Source organism: Onychomys torridus, chromosome 1 (assembly GCF_903995425.1).
Source record: "Onychomys torridus chromosome 1, mOncTor1.1, whole genome shotgun sequence".
NCBI lineage: Eukaryota > Metazoa > Chordata > Mammalia > Rodentia > Cricetidae > Onychomys > Onychomys torridus.
The window spans coordinates 29,216,626-29,232,569 of NC_050443.1; the positions used below are offsets into that span (position 1 = coordinate 29,216,626).

The following is a 15,944-nucleotide window of genomic DNA, read 5'->3' on the forward strand; positions in this document are numbered from 1 at the left end:
GGAGCCTCGGGACCGAAGACAGTGGTCCCGGGCCAACAGTCATTACCCAGCCGCCTGACCTCTCTCAGGCCATCTAAAAGATGAAACTGTCTTGGCCATTCACTCTTCTCTAGCCCCAGATACACCCAGTGTGATCCCGGGCAGCCCTGGACACTGTGGGGAGCCTGGGCTGCCAGCTGAGGCCCTGCCCCCAGCACTCCTTGAGCTGGGCGGTGTGGGATCAGTCTTACACAGGCTGCAGACTGCCTTCCAAGAAGCCCTTGACCTTTACCGAATGGTAAGCTAAGGAGCCCAGGGCAGGGTAGGACAATGGGAAGGGCTCCCTGGCGGTACCTGGATGTCCCCTGACAAGCTTGCCATCCCTTACAGTTGGCCTCCAGCAACCAGCTGGGTGCTGAGCAACAGCAGGCACAGACTGAGCTGGCCTCCACCTTCCACTGGATCCACAGCCAGCTGGAAGCCAGCAACTGGATGGCTGCAGCTAACTCGGCTCCACCCCAGACACTGCCTAGCCCAGGTCTGCGGTCCCCACCTACACTATGTCCCCTGGCCAGCCCAAACCTGCAGGCCCTGCTGGAACACTACTCAGAGCTGCTGGTACAAGCTGTGAGGAGGAAGGCAAGGGGTGACTGAGGGCCTGCAGCCTACCAAAGCCCTGCTGCTCTGGAGAAGTAGACTTTTAAGCAAATAAACTGACTGAACTAAACAAAGTTGTTTCCTGGAACCTGACCTGTCTGCAAAGCCCTCCTTATTGGATGCAGAGAGAGGGTAGGGGTGCCCTGCTTTGCTTCAGCTCTAGGCCCTGTTCTGTAGGCCTGCTGACAGGGACCGCGGGACCAGCAGTAATGAGAATGCTTGGCCTGGCCCCCAGAGCCTGTCTCTAGCATACTGAGCTACTGCCGGAGTCGTGTGTGCTCTTTGCCCATTGGAGCCCAGCTGTACCCTAGGGAGGAGGTAGCCTTTGTGACCCTACAGGTGCTTCCACACCCACTGGGGCCACCCTGTCCTCAGTACAGACTTCTGCCTGACAGCCCTAAGCTAACTCCGCACTGGGTCCTGCAGGGTCTGGGTTGCTGATATCAGTTCTGCAACAAGGGAGACGAACATTACAATCTGCAGAGCAGCCCCAAGCCACCGGGTTGCTGGGCCCTGTGATGCCCTCATCAAGAAGAGGACTGCCCAGCTTTATTCCATGAGCCTGCAGCTCCCTCAGGCAATAGGCATGCAGACACATTCCTAAGAAGGCCACTCGTGACCACACACATCCTGTCCTAAGTCCCTATAAAAAGGAACCCAGCAGAGAGGTCTGAAGCACAGGGCCATCACCCAGCATCATCCCATCCACAGATCTGATCTTGTTGAAGGTCCCTTGTGGGTAGTCAGAGTAACTCTGATTACGGAGAGAACAGCCAGGCGGTGGTGGTGTACACCTTTAGTCCCAGCACTCAGGAAGCAGAGGCAGGTGGATCTCTGTGAGTTCGAGGCCAGCCTGGTCTCCAAAGCGAGTTCCAGGAAAGGCTCAAAGCTACAGAGAAACCCTGTCTCGAAACAACCCCCCCCCACACACACACACACAAAAAAAAAACCAAAAAAAACCCAGCCTTGTTAGACCAAAGGAATAGTGCTAATCAGCAGCTTGACTCTAGGTTTCTCTAGCAACAACATCTCAGGAGCCGTGGTAGTGGACATAGGGCACCTGAGAAGAAAACAGCTCTCCCCCATCGGTGAGTCAGCCCATCCTTTGCCACCACTGTCTGTGCTCCCCTGACATCAGGACAGTTCCTAGAGAGGGAGACACCAACCTACACAAGGAACATCAATCACAGTATGAAATCCAGTTGGTGTGACTTCACTTCAGCCCCATTTCTCAGCCAGGACAGCTGAAACTCAGCCTGCCCAGCCACTTCAGGGCTAACTGAGCACAACTTGTGTGTGTCCACCCTCGGCTGACCCCACACTGAGCATGTGATCTGTGGAGATCAACACACACTATAACAAGAAGACACTTTACAAGCAATTGCCAAATGAAGCTGAGTGTGGATGGCACTCACCTGTAATTCTGTTATTCCAGCACTTGGGAGGTGGAGACTGGAGAATCAGGAGTTCAAGGCCAGCCTGGGTTGCATGAGACTCAGCATTTAAAAAAAAGATTGAAGAGTTGGCTCTACCGTTAAGAGTACAAACTGCTCTTCCAGAGGACCTAAGTTTCATTCTCAACATCCACACATGTTCACAACCACCTGAAACTCCAGCTCCATTTTTTTTTTTTTTTTTTGATCTGAGACAGGGTTTCTCTGTGTAGCTTTGCGCCTTTCCTGGAACTCACTTGGTAGCCCAGGCTGGCCTCAAACTCACAGAGATCTGCCTGGCTCTGCCTCCCTAGTGCTGGGATTAAAGGTGTGTGCCACTGCCACCCTGCAGAAATGCTTCTTAAAAGCTTCTTGAGGTGACTTGCCCAGGTCCTACACTGTGGGACGTACAGAGAAAACATGGCAAAGCTCAGCATGCAGGTGAGGAGCAGGCTTTCTCCCTTGTACCTCTAGTGAATCCGAAAGACAGACTCCCATGTTAGCCACCTTCCCATGATTATGAAAGTACCTGAGAAACAGGAACAGTTTGTTTAGGCTTGTGATTTCCAGCTGTAGTTGGCTGCCATGTTGCTGTGGGCCTAAGGCAGAGCAGCAGAAGCTGGGGCAGGGAACTTTGTGGTGGCCAGCAACAGAGAGCCAGAGAGGTCTGGGGACAGAATGTATTCTTCACAGGCACATAATTCAGAGCCCCACTTCCTCCAACCAGGCTTCACCTCTTAGTTTCTACCATCTCAAGAATGCCATCAAATTATGAATCTGTCAATGGATTAACCCATTGGTGAGCTAGGAACCCTCATGACCTAATCAGCTCTTGGCTGGATTCACCAGCCAGAGTCCAACACATGAGTCTTTGGAGGAGATTCTTGTTTTGGTTTGGTTTGGTTTGTTTCTGAGACAGTTTCTCTGTGTTGCCTTGGCTGCCCTGGAACTCACTCTGTAGCCCAGGCTGGCCTTGAACTCACAGAGATCCACCTGCCTCTGCCTCCCAAGTGCTGGGACTAAAGGTCTGTGCCACCACTGCCCTGCTGGAGAACTTCATACTCAAATCATAATACAAGGAATGCAAAGACATCTTCCCTGCAGTGGGGATGTAATTCAATGGAGCACTGGCCTAGCCTAAACCACACCCTGGCCCTGGCTTCCATCCCTAGCACCAAATAGAATGAATGTGGTGGCACATGCCTGCCATCCCAGCACTTGAGAGGTTCAAGACCATCCTTGGCTACATAGTAAATTGGAAGCCAGCTTGGGATGTATAAGACCCTCTTTTGGCCAGGAAGTAGTGGCACACACCTTTAATCCCAGCACTTAGGAGGCAGAGGCAGGTGGATCTCTGTGAGTTCAAGGCCAGCCTGGTCTACAGAGCAAGTTCCAGGACAGGCTCCAAAATTTCACAGAGAAACCTTGTCTTAAAAAAGCAAAAAAAAAAAAAAAAAAAAAAAAAAGGCAGGGGGGAGGGGGGGGGGTGTTGGAGATTTAGCTCAGTGGCAGAGCGCTTGCCTAGCAAGCACAAGGCCCTGGGTTTGGTCCTCAGCTCTGGAAAAAAAAAAAAAAAATCATCCTCAGTGAGGTAACCCAAACCCAGATACAAAGCAAAGAACAATCAGACTACAACCCACAGAACCACGGAGAAACCCTGTCTCGAAAAAAAAAACAAAAACAAAAACCCACCAAGACCATAAACAACTTGGGGGAGGAAAGAGTTTATTTCACTTCCACATCACAGTCTCTCATCCAAGAGAGTCGGGGCAGGAACTGGGTGGCAAGAACTGACGCAAGGGCCACCAAAGAGTGCTGCTCCCTGACTTGCTCTTCATGGCTTGCTCAGCCTGCTTCTATAACTCCCAGGACCACCTGCCCAGGAGTAGCACCACCCAGTGATCTGGGCCCTCCCACATCAAGAAAATTGACCAGAAGTTTGCCCACTGATCAGTCTGGTGAGGGCATTTTCTCAGTTGAAGTTCCCTCTTCCCAATGACTGTTTTGTGCCAGGCTGACATAAAACTAGCCAGCACACCAACCACATAAAGTGGAAAGTGAACCAATTCCTAAGCTCCTCTGACTCTACACGTGTTGTGTATTGCCCCCTCCGCCATAATTTAAAAAAATGAAATGTACCTTTTCTTCCCGCCAAACCTTTGTAATGACATCCTCTTTGGCTGGAATTGGGGTTCAGTTTCATCCCCAGCTACATGGGCCAGCTTGGGTTACATGAGACCCTCTGTTGAGCAGGCAGGGGAATGAGATGGCTCAGAGTAAAGGCCCCCTTCTCTCGTGAACCCTACAGGAACCCCTAAGCTGGATTGGAACCTTCTCTTGGTTCCAAGAGTCCCCTCTCCAGTTTTGCCTATTCCAGCTGTTCCTGTCACTCTGTTCTTCACAGTTGACTATTCTGGATGTCGCTGCTGTCTCCCTCATGGCCTGGTGTGCTCATTTTCAGTGCTGAACTACCTATAGTACAAGTTCAAAAGATTGTTAGATAAATAAATCAGGGAAGGCCGGGTAGTGGTGGCACTCACCTTTAATCCTAGCACTTGGGAGGCAGAGGCTGGCAGATACCTGAGTTCAAGGCCAGCCTGATCTACAGAGAGAGTCCAGGACACCCAAGGCTATACAGAGAAACTTTTTCTCAAAATTAATTAAGTCAGAGAAATAACTGGGGAAAGAGTTCACAATTCCTGACTCCTACCTAGTTCAGACATCAGATAAGGACCAATCTAGAACAGAGTGTAGTGAGTTCCTGACAGCTCCAGGGATGGGAGGAGTCCCATGCACTCACCAGGAACTGGACTGTTGACAAACCAGAGTTTTAATGCCCTAAGCCTGAAAGATGCCATATCATCTTTGGAAACCTGAAAATGAGAGAGGGAGGGGGGGGAGGGAGGGAGTGAGGAAGAGAGAGAGGGAGGGAGTGAGGGAGACAGAGAGAGAGAGAGAGAGAGAGAGAGAGCGCTCTTCCTGACCGATCTTTAAACTTGCCACCCGCCGTCATCCTACACCAGTGGCACAGAACAATCACAGCTGTCCTGAATCCTTGGACAGCTGCCGTGATTTGAATAACCAGGCAGGCTGACGATGTGTGCGTGTGTATGGGGAACGGACAGGGGACTGATTTGCCTGGTAAACAGTCCCTGGAGTCCTTCGCCCTGCCAGGCCTGGAACCATTCTTTCTTCTCTCCATCCCCAGGAATACCTAAGCAATTCTTTCACTCAGGCCTCTCTGAGGGCCTCTAGTGTCTCAGCCCTTGAAGATTGCAGAGTTCCTTGGGAGCCTGGCCTAGGAGAGGAGCCCTAAGAGCAGGCCCCAGCGCAGTGGTAACTAGAGCCAGTTAAGGCTGCTCTCCCGGCTTGTCCCAAAATTTGCATGAAGAGAATGAGGCTCCTCCGTGGGTCTCCTGACCTCACCTAGTTCTGGACAGTTCTGGGGCTGAGGTCTGACAGGCAGTCAGACAGGCTGAGGAGGCAGTCCTGTGAGGAGCCATCCTACCATCCTAAAAGCAATGCCCCGGGTCTTCCTTGTGAGGAGTCGGCGTCCACAACCCCCTAATTGGAGCCATCTGCCTGACCAGCTCCGGGGAGATGCCTATATCCCAGGTATACATCTCACTGGGCCTGGAGGTGAAGGGCCAGGGAGACACGAGCTATCACCATCTGGCTTCTCTCCCCAGACTGCAGCAGCCTGGCAGTGCCACCAGCGCACAGATCTCCTGGTCTGCGAGACACTTGGGCAGTGGTGAGTCTGCAGCTGGCAGCTGAGACAGGGATGAATTTCCACTCGCACACAGGAAGCTGGCTGCCCCTTACTCCAGGTCCTTTTTCACACTTTCCAGCCCAGGACCTGTTGTTCTTCACGTGGCATGCTGCTCCTCTCCCAGCAGCCAGCCTCTGTCCAGTCAGTTAAGACCGGAATTCCTAGGGTGGGTGGGCAGTTGTAGGGCTGCTCCAGGGATCTGTGTCCAGTGAGTGCAAACTAAGAGGTGATTTATTTTTTATTTTTATTTATTTTGTTTTTCGAGACAGGGTTTCTCTGTGTATCTTTGGGCCTTTCCTGGAACTCACTTGGTAGCCCAGGCTGGCCTTGAACTCAGAGATCCACCTGCCTCTGCCTCCGAAGTGCTGGGATTAAAGGTGTGTGCACCACCACTGCCCAGCTTAAGAGGTGATTTATATCAGAACACTGGATAAGGTAACAGGGATGGGGATGGGACTCTGTTGCCTTAACCTCCCAGGAGAGGGTCAACTGTACTGTCTTTGAAAGTGCTAGTCAAAATGGAGTGTGCTTGAGGTCATCTCAGTACCGGAGAGGCAGGCACTGGTGGAGGTGCTGAGTACCCAGCAGAAGGGACGGAAATCACTTCCTCATGGAGCTGCTTCTTGGTGGGAGCTGGAGGCACAGGCAATAAAACTAGGAAAGCTCATATTAACAAAGTGTGTTCTTGGCAGTGGAGGGACATGAAGACCAGAGTGATGGGACTTGGTTAGGGATGGTCTTGTGGGGAGGGTGGTACCTGTCGCCCGACTCACAGACCCTCTTCTGGTGGTCCTTAGCTGTGGGCACACAGACAATTCTTGTTTGCAGAGTAGCAAAGCCTGGGCAGGTTCCAGCTGGCCAGGCTAACTCCTGTATCCCTCTGGCAGTCCTCACAGGGAACACTGACCTCTGCTCCCAGGGCCCCGGGAACACTTGGCTGCCCACTTTGCCCCAAGGCCTTCCCACTGCAGCGCATGCTGACTCGCCACCTCAAATGTCATAGCCCAGCACGGCGCCACGTGTGCCATTGCTGTGGTAAGGGCTTTCACGATGCCTTCGATCTCAAGCGCCACATGAGGACTCATACTGGTGAGTGACAGCGGAAGAGAGGGTCTTCCGGGCACCAGAAAGAACGGTGACGGAATGGAACAGAGGGAGAGGCACTGGATGTGGGGCATGTAGCAGGGACACAGGTAATGAGATACCTCGCAGGAGGTGAGTATAAGCTGGCAACAAGGAAGGAGTCTGGCAGAGGGTAGAGATGGGTGCTGGCTACAGAATTCAGGCTCTGGGGCCAGCAAGATTTCTCAGTGAGTTCAGACAATTGCTGGCAAGCCTGACGACCTGAGTTCAATCCTCAGGACTCAGGAGGTGTAAGAACAGACCGCAAGTTACCTCTGACTTGTACCATGGCATTCGTGCACATGCTCGCTCGCATGCACATACAAATACATACACACTAAACAAAACATAATTAAAAATTAAGCCAGGTTTGGTGGCACTTGCCTTTAATCCCAGCACTCGGGAGGCAGAGGCAGGCAGATTTCTGTGAATTCAAGGCCAGCCTGGTCTACAGAGCGAGATCCAGGACAGCCAGGGCTACACACAGAGACCCTGTCTCAAAACGAAAACAAAGTAAGTTTTCAGGATCCATATTCAGAGCGGTCAAGGGAACTTCCCAAGTTGCTGAGGGCTCCTCCCTTTCCCGGGAGCTTCCTGGTGAGGAACGGAGGAGACGAAAGGCTGGCTCATGTTGCTCTAGGTTAGCAGATGGCTGGTGGGCCATGAATGTAAGCGTCTGCCCTGCTTGGAATAAGGACAGGAAATGCAAGGTGGGAAGCCTAGGGTCCAGGACCGTTGCCCTCTCTGCCCATCATGCACACAGGAATACGGCCATTCCGCTGTGGAGCTTGTGGGAAAGCTTTCACGCAGCGCTGCTCCCTTGAAGCTCATCTTGCCAAGGTCCATGGGCAGCCGGCCAGCTACGCTTACCGGGAGCGCAGGGAAAAGCTGCACGTGTGTGAGGACTGCGGCTTCACCAGCTCTCGGCCTGATGCTTATGCACAACACCGCACGCTACACCGCACAACCTGATTCCCTACCGGCTGCTGCTATCCACAAGACAAATAAATAAGTTAACACTAGTATAGAAAACAGTATAGTAAACTGGCATTTATTATAGATGGGGGAAGGAAGTCATTCAGTCCAGCGGTGGCCGCAGTGTGGGGCAGTACATACATAGTACAAGCGCATGGCATCCTGGCAATAAAAATGTTCAGTTAGGAAGGGTCTGGACCCTGGAGAGAGTGGTGTGGGGAATCTCCACCCCCTGGGGAACCACCCAGCTACCCAGGGAGAAGTGGTCGCTCACCTCAGCTCGGGCACTGTGTGACTGGAAGAACACTGCCTCCTTGTGGCCACACCTAAGGGGATGGTTCAGTTACTAAAAGTTAAAGACCCTAGTTATCCCCCGGGGGACAGTCGGCTGCGCACTCACTTCTGGCATGGGTGGTCCTCCGTCCGCGGCAACGTGGGGTCCTGCGACACGTCTGCGATGATCTGGGTCAGTTCGCTACAGGGATGGGAAGTGAGTAATTACGGCTGCACTGGGAGTCCCAGGACCATACCCGTGCCCCAGGCCAGGGTCCCGCCACTCACTCCACTTCGTGCGTGATCTTGTTGACGTAGATGCAGCTGTTGTCGGCTTCCTGCTGGTAGTCGCAGTTCCGGCACTACCGGAGGGGGAAGAGTGGGGGAGAGGGGTCACAAAGAGATCAGACTGGATGGGAGGGAGGACGAACCCGGGGGGGGGGGGGATGATGGGAGAGGGTGTGTTGAGGGGCAGTCAAGAGGAAAACGCGTGGGAACCCAGGGCGCGGAGAGGAGGGGAGGCGCGAACCCGCTGGAGAGGGCGGCTGGTACTCACCGCGTACAGCAGAATGCGGTTCTCCTTGTCCTCCTTGGGGTACAGCATGTTATTACTGTGGGGAGAGGGAGGTCAGAGGTCAGGCCTGAGCCAATCCTCACTGCTTTTCCACACCGGCTGCCCAGGCCTCACCATTCCTGGCAGAATCGAATACCCACGAAGCCGGGCTCGTAGGTCCCATCGGGTTCCATAGCGAAGGGGCTTCCGAGTCTTCTGCGCTTGCGCCGCCGCGTTACGGACCGCGGGAAGGGTCATACCGCGTGGCTGCGCCAAAATTGGCCGGGGGTGCGTGCGCATGCAGGTTTTCACTATTGCGGGGGTCTGGCTGACGGCTTGCTGCAATCCTTTGATACCCTCTGGTAATCACTCCCGACTTCGCAACCTTGCTTCCCAATTTACGGAGCAGCACGGAGCTAGGACAAGGGCCGAGACTATGATGCGCAACGCCGTGCGCCAAGCTCTGAGCGTAAGCGGAAGAAGCCACCGCTCGCTTCTTGGCCCCAGGCCAGTGCACATGCGCCTACATACTCTTGGCGAACCAGGATAACTCTAGCCAGCCTTTCTTCTTGGTATCCGCCTCCTCCCGCCCTCCTGGGCGGCCTCCCTTGCAGCTATTGGAAGAACCCAAAGCCACGGGAGGCCTCTCGGGATTGGCTGAATCTGCCTGGCGGTGGAGAAAGGGCGATAGTGATTGGTCAACCATGTTTGTTGGGGCGCTTGCATTGGTCGTCTTCGGGACCGGGGGCGGGACTGATATCCCAGAAGGAGCGGCGGCCACTGCGGAGCCGGTGTGAGACGGCTGAACCGGACCGCGGGCCGCTGCAGGGCGCGGCGAGATGGAGGTGACGGGGATATCAGCGCCCACGGTGACGGTTTTCATCAGCAGCTCTCTCAACAGCTTCCGCTCGGAGAAGCGGTACAGTCGTAGCCTTACCATCGCAGAGCTCAAGGTGTGGCCATGGGGGCGGGGTCCGGAGGGCGGGCCCGAAGGCCAGTGGGCGGAGCTTGAGGTGAGGTTGCAGAGACTGGTGACCAGCCTCCGAGGCGTGGGAGCCCCAGGGAAGAGTCCACAGAGTAGGGGCGGGGCCCAGGAAAATGAGGTGCTCCGGAGAGCCGAGGGGGCGGGGCCCAGAAGGAACTGAGCTGGGTGGGTCCAGGGTCTTTGGGAACATCGTAGTTGTTGATACAAGCCAGAAAATGAGGCCCCCGACAGCCTTTCTCCTCATTCTGCCCCCTTGTCGCAGTGTAAACTACAACTGGTGGTGGGCAGTCCTGCTTCCTGCATGGAGCTGGAGCTGTATGGAGCTGATGACAAGTTCTACAGCAAGTTGGATCAAGAGGATGCACTGCTGGGCTCCTATCCTGTAGATGATGGCTGCCGCATCCATGTGAGACCACCCTTCACACCACATTCACACGCTTATTTAGTCAACAATACTGTGCTCTGCCCGTTGTGGTAACCAGTACAGGCCCTGTCCTCATGGAACCCCCAGTTAAGCCTGGTGAAAAGCAGATGTTCGTTAGACAGTGACAGACCAGAGCTGTCTGTCCTGAGTTAGGGGCAGTCCCGGGAGTGGTGGAACACCGAAGAGGCGCCTGACTTGACTTGGGGTATCTGAGAGGGCTTCCTGGAGGAATGGATGTTTGAGCTGATATCCTGAGTACATCGTGTGGAGGGAGAGAGAGTACGGAACTCCAAAGAACTGAGGTGAAGCACCCTGAGCAGGAAGGCTGGCCAGAATGGGAGAAGCGAGAACACTTTCCCACTGTTGGTTAGACATCCTGTTCTAGGCCCGCCTCCATCCCTTTCTGTCTTGTGTTGTATGCTCTGTCCAAATAGTTCACTTTTCTTATGCCCACATGGGAACCCTTCTAAGCGTAAGATGTTGCCTTCCAGCACTGGATATAGTGGGGCACACCTGTAATCTCAGCATTCAGGAGGACTTAGTAGGCAAGCCGAGGATAAGTGGTAGGACTCTGTTAAAAAACAAGCAAACAAATGAAGCGGGCAGTGGTGGCACACACCTCTAAACACACACACACACACACAGACACACACACACACAGACACACACACATAGACACATACACACAGACACACAGACACACACACATAGACACACATACACACAGACACACACACACAAACACACACACACACACACACACACACACACACACACACACACACACACACACACACACACACACACACAGACACACACACACAGACACACACACAGACTCACACACAGATACACACACAGACACACACACACAGACACACACACACAGACACACACACACACACTCACACACACACACACACACACACACACAGACACACACACTCACACACACAGACACACACATACTCACACACAGACACACACACACATAGACACACACTCACACACACACACAGACACACACACTCACACACACAGACACACACATACTCACACACAGACACACACACACATAGACACACACTCACACACACACACACTCACACACACACACACACACACACACACACACACACACACACAGACACACACGGACAGACACACACACACACACTGAAAACAGTGCAAGCTCCAGGTGTGGTGAAAGTACAAGGTCTAAGCTCATTTGTCAGCACAGGAAGAAAGGCCTCCACAGGAGTCAGTGACTGTGTTTAGTTTGCACGCAGGAGAATGGGGCAGCAGTGAGTTTCCTCTTTCTTCTGTGTGAGGGCCAGGTGTGCCAGCAGGAGCCATCTTGCTGAAACCATCCTATTCTCCCCCTTTTTGCTGTTTTGGTTTGTTTTTAGATTTATTTATTTTGTTTTATGTGTGTGTTATGAGTATTTTGCCTGTGTGTGTGTGTGTATGTGTGGAGGCCAGAAGCGGACATTGGATCCCTAGAACTGGAATTAGAAGTGTTGTGGGCTGCCATGTGGGTGCTGAGAACTGAACCTGGGTCTTCTGGAAGAGCAGCCAGGGCTCTGTTTTTTGTTTTTTTGTTTTTTGTTTTTTTTAAGATTTATTTATTTATTATGTACACAGAAGAGGGCATCGGATCTCATTACAGCTGGTTGTGAGCCACCATGTGGTTGCTGGGAATTGAACTCAGGACCTCTGGAAGAGCAGTCAGTGCTCTTAACTGCTGAGCCATCTCTCCAGCACCTCTTGGTTTTTTGAGATAGTTTCATGTAGTCCTGATTGGCCTCAAACTCCCTGTGTAGCCATGGCTAGCCCTCTATCCCTGGGCTTGTCTCCACCTCCCAAGTGGAATGATAGCCCAGAATAAAAATTTGATCTCTCTTTCTCCTTTTTTAAAACATAACTGAGGTTTTTCTTTGCTCTCAGTTGTTACCACGCTGCAGCATGTCATGGGACTTTCTCATTGGTCTGGTTATGTGTCTGTCTCCCTGACTAGAGTTCCAGGAGCACAGATGTTGTTCACTGCAGTTCATGGCTGTGTCCCGGCTACTGGGATGGGGCCTAGCACAGACAAGGTCCTCTGTAAATCTCTGAGTCACTGCTGATTTGTTGAACCCCCAGAATAACACAGGACTATGGTGACTTACCTCCATTTGTGGAAGAAAAAACTCAGCTTCAAGGATGGAGTTGTTGTTTTGTTCTATTTGTTGGTTGGTTGTTCTTACACAACTTTATTTCTCTCTCTCTCTCTCTCTCTCTCTCTCTCTCTCTCTGTGTGTGTGTGTGTGTGTGTGTGTGTGTGTGTGTGTGTGTGTGTTCCAGACTGTCCTTGTCCTTGAACTCATAGTCATCTTGCAGCCACCTCCAGAGTGCCAATATTACAGGCCTGGGCCGCCCTTCCCAACACTGGAATTTACTTTCTTTTTTGTTTGTTTGTTTGTTTGTTTTTGAGACAGGGTTTCTCTGTGTAGCTTTGGAGCCTGACCTGGAACTCACTCTGTAGCCCAGGCTGGCCTGGAACTCACAGAGATCCACCTGCCTCTGCCTCCTGAGTGCTGGGATTAAAGGCGTGCGCCACCACTGCCCGGCCTGGAATTACTTTCTTAAAGGTGAACTCTTGCTAGAATTTTGACCTGGGTCTGCCCTGACTCCAGAAGCCACTGTATTCTGTTACTGGTCCTTAGAACATATATGTTGGGTTGGGAGTAGTTGCAAGCCGTAACCCAGAAGGCCTGTGTTAGCCCTACCTAGTGTGTGTGGTGACATTCACTAAATGATCACAGAACCAGATAGGAAAAATCCGTGGGGATGAGGGCAGTGCAGGAGAGCTTGGCATCCTGTGTGTTGGGGAGGCTGGCCTTCAGTGAGCTCTGTGAGGACTTCCTGGAGCAGGTGCCGTGTGAACATCTCAAGAAGAGTTCATAGAAGAGGCAGGGGAGGACATGGCCTGGGAGAGCACTCTGAAGTGGGAGGGAGCACGGACTGCCGGGAGCTATCGGGAAGGATGTCGAAGCTGGGAGGGCGCTGAACATGAGGGATCTGCTGTGCTTCCGGTGTTTGTGGGCACCCTCAGGTTGTAGTTGGAAAGCCAGGTGGAGGGCAGAACAGGGAAGCCAGAAAGGAGGCTGTTATGACTCAGGTGATGCTGGTTCTGGAGTTGGGGCTACCCTAGGAACATCACAGGGGCGTGAGAGGAAAGATGTGAGCTCTACAGCCGGTTTAGGGACATGGGCACACATCAGTGGCGTTGACGCCAGTGTGTGGAGGCTAACTGGGGGCAGATGCGGTATCCAGAGGCTCAGATGGGCGTGAAGGGGCGTGGCCGCTGTCTCTTCTGCTGGGCTCCGGGGAGGAGAGAAGTGTGGCTTCTGCTAAAGTCTCCAGACCGTGCCAGTGTGTGACTTCATGCTAGCATCCCAGGTCTTCTCTACTGACCCTGGTCCCCACTGACTTCTTCCCTCTTCTTACCAAAGGTCATTGACCACAGTGGCATCCGGCTTGGAGAATATGAAGATGTGTCCAAGGTGGAGAAATATGAAATGTCATCAGAAGCTTATGACCGGAGGCAAAGTACAGAATGCATGGACTGGGCTGAAGGGGCGTGTGTGGTCCAGAAGGCTGGGAGACAGTGGGGCCATCACTGGCTAGGCAGCGGGGATGGGGCTCGGAGGACGGAAGCTGGTGGGGGGACCTACGGTAGGGACAGGGAGATGATGGAGTGGCATGGGAGGCAAGGAGGGGGGCTAGGCAGGCAGAGGGGCCTCGAAAGAAAGGGATTTGGTCGAGGGAGTGGTCATGGTAAAGCTGGCACGTGACGGGGCAGATGGGATGTGTACCGGGTAGTGCGGCATCTGAGGAAAGACTGGAATGTGTAGACAGGGCAGTGTTTGAGGAGTCGGACGAAGATGAATGTGAGACCAGAGGGATATAGGGTCAGCCGAGGGACTGTGAATTGCAGGCATGCAAACGGGAGGAGGGAGGAAAGCAGGGGAGAGGCCAGAGCGTGGAGAGAGGCTTGAGGGCATCTGGTGGTAGAGTTTCCCCATGAATGTGAGCCCTTTGTAGGACGGACAGGTTCTGAAGGGCAGGTTTGACCCATCCCTACCCTGCCCACAGACACAGTTCGATCCTTCATGAAGCGCAGCAAGGTAGGCCCATACAATGAGGAACTTCGGGCACAGCAGGAGGCGGAAGCCGCCCAGCGCCTCAGTGAGGAGAAGGCCCAAGCCAGTGCCATCTCTGTGGGTAGCCGTTGTGAGGTGCAGGCAGCTGGCCAGTCCCCGCGCCGGGGCACTGTCATGTATGTAGGTATGTGTCTTTCTGTCGCTGTGACTGGAATAGTGACAGACCTTAAGGAAAATGTCTTTTGGCTCGAGTTTCAGAAGGGGCAGTTGGTGGCCATCTGGCCCCACGCACTTGGCCACTCCATCGTGAAGGACAGGCTGGCCTCAAACTCAGAGACTGACCTGCCTCTGCCTCCCAAGTGCTGGGGTTAAAGGTGTGCGCCGCCGCCGCTGCCGCCCAGCTCACACCAAAGCTGTGTAGTCAGCCCCTAGCTTGAAACGAGGCTTGTCCATGGCCACGCTGCCACGGAAGCCTTTCTCTGTGGCAATACCCTGCTCTGGCGGGGGTCCTGCGGGATGGGGATAGAACAGAAGAGAAGAGACAGTGGCAAGCCTGCCGTCTTTGGGGAGGAGGTGGAATGTAAGCGGTGGAGGTAGGAATCTGTCTCTATGGCAGCATCTCTACTCCACCAAGGAGCAGGAACCAGGAGGGAGCTCCACATAGAGGTTTCACTGAGATGTCTCTCCTGGACAGGTCTCACAGATTTCAAGCCAGGCTACTGGGTCGGTGTCAGATATGATGAGCCGTTGGGGAAAAATGATGGCAGGTAACATAGTGCCGCTGATGTATGTGCTTGTGCATGTATGTGGGAGTCCACGTGTGCTGCTGGCTGGGAGTGTGGGAGCCCCTCACAACTCCTTCCGTCTGCCCTGCAGTGTGAATGGGAAACGCTACTTTGAATGCCAGGCCAAGTACGGGGCCTTTGTCAAGCCGGCGCTTGTCACCGTGGGAGAGTTCCCAGAGGAGGACTATGGGTTGGATGAGATGTGACACTGAATGAAGGCTGTCCCCGATCCGGCCCTGACGGAGCCCCCCTGTCTGTCTGCCTGTGGCCCTCTTCCTCTGATCCTGTTTATTTTATTCTCTTACCTGCCATTGGTTTTTGAGATTTGTGCATTAAATTAATCAGAATCCAGGAGGATGTGGGAGTCTCTTTTCGGGAAGATCTTGGTAAAGTAGCTCATGGTGGGGTGTGATGGTACACATCCTTCATCCCAGCACTCGGGAGGCAGAGGCAGGCGGATCTCTGAATTCGAGGCCAGCCTGGTCTACGGGGTGAGTTCCAAGACAGCAAGAAGTACATAAAAAAGACCCTGTCTCAATCAACCAAACACCTGGATGCCTCCAAGAGATGGCTTTACCCCTTTTTATTTAAGGTAATATCCTGAGTGCTGAAGAGTTGACTTGTGGGTAAGAGTGTTTACTGAGGGGCTGGAGAGATGGCTCAGCCATTAAGAACACTAAGTGCTCTTCCAGAGGATCTGGGTTCAGTTCCTAGCACCCACATTTCTAGCTCACAATTGTCTATAAACTCCAAGAACTGATACCCTCACACAGACATACATGTAGGCAAAACACCAGTGCATATAAGATTTTAAAGTGCTGCTTTCAGAGGACCAGAATCC

At 53.1% G+C, this 15,944-nt stretch overlaps 4 protein-coding genes across 5 annotated transcripts in view; 3 read left to right on the top strand and 1 right to left on the bottom strand.

Moving 5' to 3' along the window:
• The window catches only part of Wdr62 (WD repeat domain 62), a 41,386-nt gene extending 40,695 nt beyond the window's left edge, over positions 1-691 (top strand). Inside the window, exons 31-32 of the mRNA XM_036188099.1 lie at positions 114-277; positions 370-691. Coding sequence (XP_036043992.1) covers positions 114-277; positions 370-633 — 428 coding nt within the window. The 3' untranslated portion in view covers positions 634-691. The remainder of the gene's footprint in view (positions 1-113; positions 278-369) is intronic.
• A 4,885-nt stretch (positions 692-5,576) lies between these two features.
• Positions 5,577-7,935, top strand: Ovol3 (ovo like zinc finger 3). The gene is made up of 4 exons (XM_036185784.1): positions 5,577-5,684; positions 5,759-5,823; positions 6,729-6,930; positions 7,727-7,935. The coding sequence occupies exons 1-4, from the start codon at positions 5,591-5,593 to the stop codon at positions 7,933-7,935; spliced, it is 570 nt and encodes a 189-aa protein (XP_036041677.1). The 5' UTR covers positions 5,577-5,590.
• A 53-nt stretch (positions 7,936-7,988) lies between these two features.
• Positions 7,989-9,265, bottom strand: Polr2i (RNA polymerase II subunit I). The gene is made up of 6 exons (XM_036186134.1): positions 8,900-9,265; positions 8,768-8,822; positions 8,500-8,573; positions 8,339-8,413; positions 8,213-8,264; positions 7,989-8,100 (listed from the first exon to the last, which is right to left on the bottom strand). The coding sequence occupies exons 1-6, from the start codon at positions 8,956-8,958 to the stop codon at positions 8,038-8,040; spliced, it is 378 nt and encodes a 125-aa protein (XP_036042027.1). The 5' UTR covers positions 8,959-9,265; the 3' UTR covers positions 7,989-8,037.
• Positions 9,266-9,298: 33 nt separating this feature from the next.
• On the top strand, positions 9,299-15,457 carry Tbcb (tubulin folding cofactor B). 2 transcript variants are annotated; one of them, XM_036184833.1, is made up of 6 exons: positions 9,299-9,717; positions 10,012-10,155; positions 13,668-13,764; positions 14,311-14,502; positions 15,013-15,085; positions 15,195-15,457. In XM_036184833.1, exons 1-6 carry the CDS (start codon positions 9,604-9,606, stop codon positions 15,307-15,309), a joined length of 735 nt encoding a protein of 244 aa, XP_036040726.1. In that variant the 5' UTR covers positions 9,299-9,603; the 3' UTR covers positions 15,310-15,457. The 2 variants fall into 2 exon arrangements, with proteins under 2 accessions (XP_036040726.1, XP_036040813.1); XM_036184920.1 differs by having other exon boundaries at positions 9,717-9,777.
• Positions 15,458-15,944: the final 487 nt, after the last annotated feature.